The sequence below is a fragment of the Triticum urartu genome, chromosome 7A (genome assembly GCF_056163025.1).
Source record: "Triticum urartu cultivar PI428250 chromosome 7A, HENAU_Tu73, whole genome shotgun sequence".
Lineage (NCBI taxonomy): Eukaryota > Viridiplantae > Streptophyta > Magnoliopsida > Poales > Poaceae > Triticum > Triticum urartu.
The window spans coordinates 718,342,724-718,348,659 of NC_141879.1; the positions used below are offsets into that span (position 1 = coordinate 718,342,724).

A 5,936-nucleotide genomic window follows, 5' to 3' on the forward strand; every position below is an offset into this window, starting at 1 on the left:
TCGGGCCATGGATGGAGGAGCAGTTGCTTGCGGTTTCGCCACTTGGGCTGTTGTAGCAAGCGTCCTGCTACATTGCCTCTAATGAACTAATTTTTCCTTTATATCAATTTTGGCTCGTCGGTCGCGTCAGAGCTCCGACTGCCATGGTCATGGTGCACAATGGGTGAAGCAATAATTCTCGATGGAGATCGATGGTGGTGAATATTCCATCTGTACGACACGACACGATACGATAGTGTCCCGCTCTCCAGCTGGCCATTGCCATCTTCATCCCGCGTCTCCAACACTCGGGCCGCCGCCGCGATGGGCTGCTTGCCGACTCTGGCCATGCTGGCGGTCCAGGCGGGTTTCGCCGGCATGAATGTGCTCTCCAAGCTCTCGCTGGATACGGGCATGAGCCCGTTCGTGCTCATCGCCTGCAGGAGCTTCATCGCCGCCGGATTCCTCGCTCCCATCGCGCTCTACTACGAGCGGTACCTGTTTCCTTCTATCTATCTCTTGTCGATCCTCCTTGCGATCTCACGCCGAAGGAAATCTCCCTCTCTCTGAGATCAATCATGCATGGCCGTACCCGTACATGGTGCAGGAACCTGTGGGCGACCATGAGCAGGAGGGTGATCCTGGAGATCTTCATCTCCTCCACTCTCGGGTATGTACGTAATTATTTAACTGCAGCAATGATGTAAAGATGCCCTAAAAACAGGCAATGGCCAGCTGATCTACTAGCTAGAAAGAATAAAGTGTTACAGGACTCGCGCGCGCGTGCTTCCAGTCGACGACCCCCACGGTGGCGTCGGCGCTGGGCAACCTGGTGCCCGCCCTGACGTTCCTCATCGCGGCGGCGGCCAAGGTGGAGACGCTGAGGCTCAAAACGCGCGCCGGGCAGGCCAAGGTCGCCGGCACCGTCGTCTGCCTCGGCGGATCAATGGTCATGCTCTTGTGCAAGGGCCCCCTGCTGAGGATCTGGGCCTCGCCGCTCCACTGGAGGTACGCCGAGGAGATCACCGCTGCCGCGGCATCAAAGGCCACCGGCGGCCGCAGCGCCGTGTCGGTCGGCGACGTGCTCATCATCCTCAGCTGCGTCGCCTGGGCCGGATGGCTGGTTCTCCAGGTACGCGGCCGTAACACAAGTCAATAATCTACTAATTAACTTTGCATTTTGGTGATGAAATTTTCCTTGTAGAACAAGACCTCTCAACGGTTCGCAGCACCTTACACGAGCACCATCATCATGTCGCTGATCGTGGGCGTGGAGTTCGCGGTGGTGAGCGCCGCCGTGTGGGAGCTCGGGTCCGGCAACCGTAGCCATGTACTCACAACGAGTCAAACATGTAATCTAACTTTGCATTTTGGCCGGTAATGAAAATTTTCCTTGTAGAACGAGACCTCGCAACGGTTCGCAGCGCCTTACACGAGCACCATCATCATGTCGGTGATCGTGGGCGTGGAGTTCGCGGTGGTGAGCGCCGCCGTGGACCGCCGGGCCGCCGTGTGGGAGCTCGGGTCGCTAATCATGTTTCTAACCAAAATTAGTGCATACGTATGCAGGGGATCGTGGGCTGGGGGGCCAACTTTGTGGTGATGACGAGGTGCATTAAGCTGCGTGGCCCACTGTTCGTCTCCATGTTCAACCCGGTGGTGTTGGTGGTCTGCGCCGTGCTGGGCTGGGCGTTCCTCGGCGAAAAGATACACCTCGGAGAGTAAGTGTATCTTCTATTTTTTTTTCTTTACATAAACGTGGCCTGAGCTATATGAGATCAATGAGGTGTTAAGCATATGTTATGGGTGTGTACTAGGAGTTCTAAACCTAATATTTGTTGTTCAATTTAATGCATGTAAAGGAACAGATTTACTATTTGTCATTTTTGTTAGAATCTAGAGATGTTAATCTTGGACCTAGTACCACTAGTGCACCTACGATGCTTAGTGCGTACTTCCTCCGTTCCTAAATACAAGTTTTTGTAAAGATTTCACTAGGAACCACATACAGATGTATATAGATACATTTTAGAGTGTAGATTCACTCATTTTGCTTCATATGTGGTTCATAGTGAAATCTCTTCAAAGACTAGGAACATAGGGAGTATATAGCTTCTTTATCCTTTTATACTGACATGCATTTACTTTTGGTGTCACTGCCCAGTGCGGTTGGATCGGTGCTTATCGTGGCCGGCCTCTACATGGTACTATGGGGAAAGGCCAGGGAGGCGCGCAAGCCGGCCCATGTCGAGGATGGTGCCGGCGCCGGTGTGTGACACGGAGGCCGCCGCATGGAGGACAACAGTGAGGTCTAGCAAGATCGCGCTCCTAGCGCTACTCCTATGTATCTACTGTGGATCCTCCTTTAGTATGGATGTAGAACTCTCTCAACTAACTTGTGTGTTTGTTTGATGCACAACTTATTTCTGAACCCTTTCGGCACCGTTCTGATTCATAAGCATGGTTATGTATTTGTCGGTGCTTTCAGATCAGAAAACAACAGGACCACATGCATCAATGACATATACTATTTCTTTGTTTGCGCAATATATAGATTCATAGTTGCACTAATGAGTATGGTGCTCTGTTTTATGCCCAACACCCTTTTAGATACTGCACCTGATCGCCTTCCCGGCTGGAGATACTATACTGCTCTGTCAAGCACATCACTTTCGACTGATGATCCTATCTCTAAGCTTTTCCTCCCCCTACAGATTTTTTTTATATATAAAAGAGAGATCTTCTCCGATTTCATTTAACTGAAACAGTTATATCTTCCACAAATAGTATTTACCAAAAGAAAAGCTTGCAAGGAAACTACATGAAACTAGACAAAAGGTAACCCATAAAACTCTGAAATACGGGCGTCCACAGATCGGACCCTCCCTCCCCACTCCACTGTCTCGCTCTTCTGCCGGAATAAATTCATGTAATCCATTAATTCTTCATCGTGGTTGTCGGTGTCAAAACCAGCGGATCTCGGGTAGGGGGTCCCTAGGCCGGATGGTAACAGGAGACAGGGGACATGATGTTTTACCCAGGTTCGGGCCCTCTTGATGGAGGTAAAATCCTACGTCCTGCTTGATTAATATTGATGATATGAGTAGTACAAGAGTAGATCTACCACGAGATCAGAGAGCCTAAACCCTAGAAGCTAGCCTATGGTATGATTGTATGTTGTGATTGTTGTCCTACGGACCTAAAACCCTTCGGTTTATATAGACACCGGAGAGGGTTAGGGTTACACAAGGTCGGTTACAAAGGAGGAGATATCATATTCGTATTGCCTAGCTTGCCTTCCACGCCAAGTAGAGTCCCATCCGGACACAAGACGAAGTCTTCAATCTTGTATCTTCATAGTCTAACAGTCTGGCCAATGGAGATAGTCCGGCTGTCCGAAGACCCCCTAATCCAGGACTCACTCAGTAGCCCCTGAACCAGGCTTCAATGACGATGAATCCGGCGTGCAGTATTTTCTTCGGCATTGCAAGGTGGGTTCCTTCTCCGAATACACCACAGAAGAATTTGAATACGAGGATAGTGTCCGACCCTGCAAAATAAGTTCCACATTCCACCATAGAGAGAATAATATTTTCGCAGATCTAATTTGTTGGCATGTTTTGGCAGCATGACGTTATGTCACGGCCCGACGATTATTCAAACTGTCTTTTAACCAGCCCCGCGCATAACGCGAGGCAGTTTTTCGACACGTCTTGTCAAAGCAGAGATCGTGTCCCCTTATTACGGGATTCTCATCAATACGGGCGTGGGTAACCCAACCGCGCCATCAATTGCGGCGCTTGGGGGATAAGCGAGTTTTACCAGGCAAGTGGGGACGCTTAGTTTCGTCCGCCCATATAAAGGGATAAGGATTCACCTTTCTATCCACGCCTTCTTCCTTCCTTATCCATCCGTTTCACACACTTGAGCTCTAGCGCCCAAGTCCGCACTTCCCACCTCGACCTTCTCCAATCATGTCCGGAGCGGGAGGCAAGTGGATGGTCTCCTCCGTCACGGAGGGAGACATCAAGAAACTGAGGAGAGCCGGATACATGCCCGACGACATCGCGCACCGGCTCCTAAATGAGGGGCAGCTCATCCCCACCCCCAGGCCCCATGACAGGGTAGTATTCCTCACCCATTTCCTCCGCGGACTGGGGTTCCCTCTCCGTCCCTTCGTCCGGGGGCTCATGTTTTATTATGGCCTGGATTTCCACGATCTAGCCCCGAACTTCCACTAGTAGAAAAAGGACCTAATGTGAGACGCATTAGTGCCGGTTTGATTTTAGCCCGGTACTAATGGTACCATTAGTGCCGGTTCGAACGGCTATGCATTAATGCCGGTTCATGTTGAACCTTTAGTACCGGTTCGTGCCACGAACCGGTACTAAAGGGGTGATGGCAGGCTGGCGTTAGGTCGGGGCCCTACGATCACCTTTAGTACCGGTTCGTGTCACAAACCGGTACTAAAGGGCTAACCTTTGGTACCGGTTTGTGCCACGAACCGGTACTAAAGGGGTCTGACCTATAGTACCGGTTTGTGACACAAACCGGCACTATAGGGCAATTTTCAAACTCTACCCCCCCCCCCCAAGTGTGTCGCCATTTCAGTTCTGAAAAAATTAAAAGAAAATTATAAAAACTTCAAAAAATAAAATCCTTCGAGAGGTAGTTATATTACTACATCTACTAGTTAGGAAAATTTGAAAACTTCAATTTGGACATGTTTTGCAAAAAGTGTAGGGAAAATGTAAAACGGCTATAACTTTTGCATACGATATCAGAAAAAAACGTATAATATATCAAAAAATTCAGCACGAAAATCCGCATCCGATGGAGACGGCCTATGGCCTGTTTGCAATTTTTTAGAATCCTCAAATTCCAAAACGAAAAAAGATATGGTCAAACTTCAATTTTTTTAAAAAAAAATTGGTTAAATCTGGTCAAACTACTTATTCGAGAAGTATTAATGTCACTACATAATTATTCAAGAATATTAGTGTTACTAAATAATTATTTCAATTTTTTAAATTTTGGTCAAACTGTGGTCAAACTATGGTCAAACTTATTCAAGAAATATTAGTGTTAGTAAATAATTACTGTTTTTTAGAATAATAGTTTCAAACTCAAACGGTGAAACGTGTGACCTAATGCTCAAGCTAAACTGCTGAGGGTTAATAGGATTGACAGCTTACATTTGTCAGGAAAACAACAAGTGCAGACTTGGAATGTAGGGGGAATAGAACTCCGAAGTTAAGCGTGCTCAGGCTGGGGGAGTGAGAGGATGGGTGACCGGCCGGGAAGTCAGGTGATTTGGAATGAGTGATCCACACTTGAGCAGTTAAGAGAGGTGATTAGAGACTAAATCATCAAATAATTCAGGAAAATTAAAAATCGAAAAAAAAATCAAATTTTTTTTCCAAAATTTTCAAAAAAAAAACCTTTAGTACCGGTTGGTAACACCAACCGGTACTAAAGGTCCCCCATACCAGGGTGCGAGGTCACGCCACGTGGTGGCACTTTAGCGCCGGTTCGTGCCAAACCGGTACTAAAGGGGGAGGGGGCTTTAGTGCCCACCCTTTAGTGCCGGTTATGGAACCGGCACAAAAAGCCCTTACGAACCGGCGCTAAAGCTCCGTTTTCTACTAGTGTTCATCTTCAACATCTCGGCGTTTATCGTCGTGTGCGAGGCCTTCCTCCGCATCAAGCCCCACTTCAACTTATGGCTAAAGACCTTCAATGTCAAGCCGAAGGTGGTGGGCGGCCGCCAGGCGGAGTGCAGAGGCGCCATGGTGGGCAAGATGCCCAACATAACATGGCTCGAGGGCTCCTTTGTGGAAACCATAAAGGGATGGCAATCGGAATGGTTCTATATACCCGAGCCGCGCGACCCCGCATGGGTAGTGGCCCCCGAGTTCCGATCTGGCATCCTCATGCGGCTCACCTCCTGGAAAGAG

General features: G+C 48.7%; 1 protein-coding gene across 1 annotated transcript; it reads left to right on the forward strand.

Annotated features, from left to right (window-relative positions):
• The first annotated feature begins 276 nt into the window (after positions 1-276).
• On the forward strand, positions 277-2,255 carry LOC125530568 (WAT1-related protein At1g09380-like). The gene is made up of 6 exons (XM_087534065.1): positions 277-473; positions 587-649; positions 742-1,111; positions 1,184-1,309; positions 1,534-1,700; positions 2,144-2,255. Exons 1-6 carry the CDS (start codon positions 304-306, stop codon positions 2,253-2,255), a joined length of 1,008 nt encoding a protein of 335 aa, XP_087390191.1. The 5' UTR covers positions 277-303.
• The last annotated feature ends 3,681 nt before the right edge of the window (positions 2,256-5,936 follow it).

Coding starts and splice junctions, on each gene's coding strand:
- LOC125530568 (XM_087534065.1), top strand. CDS start 304: ATGGGCTGCTTGCCGACTCTGGCCATGCTGGCGGTCCAGGCGGGTTTC. Junction 474..586: donor ATCGCGCTCTACTACGAGCG/GTACCTGTTTCC, acceptor TACATGGTGCAG/GAACCTGTGGGCGACCATGA. Junction 1,701..2,143: donor GAAAAGATACACCTCGGAGA/GTAAGTGTATCT, acceptor GTCACTGCCCAG/TGCGGTTGGATCGGTGCTTA.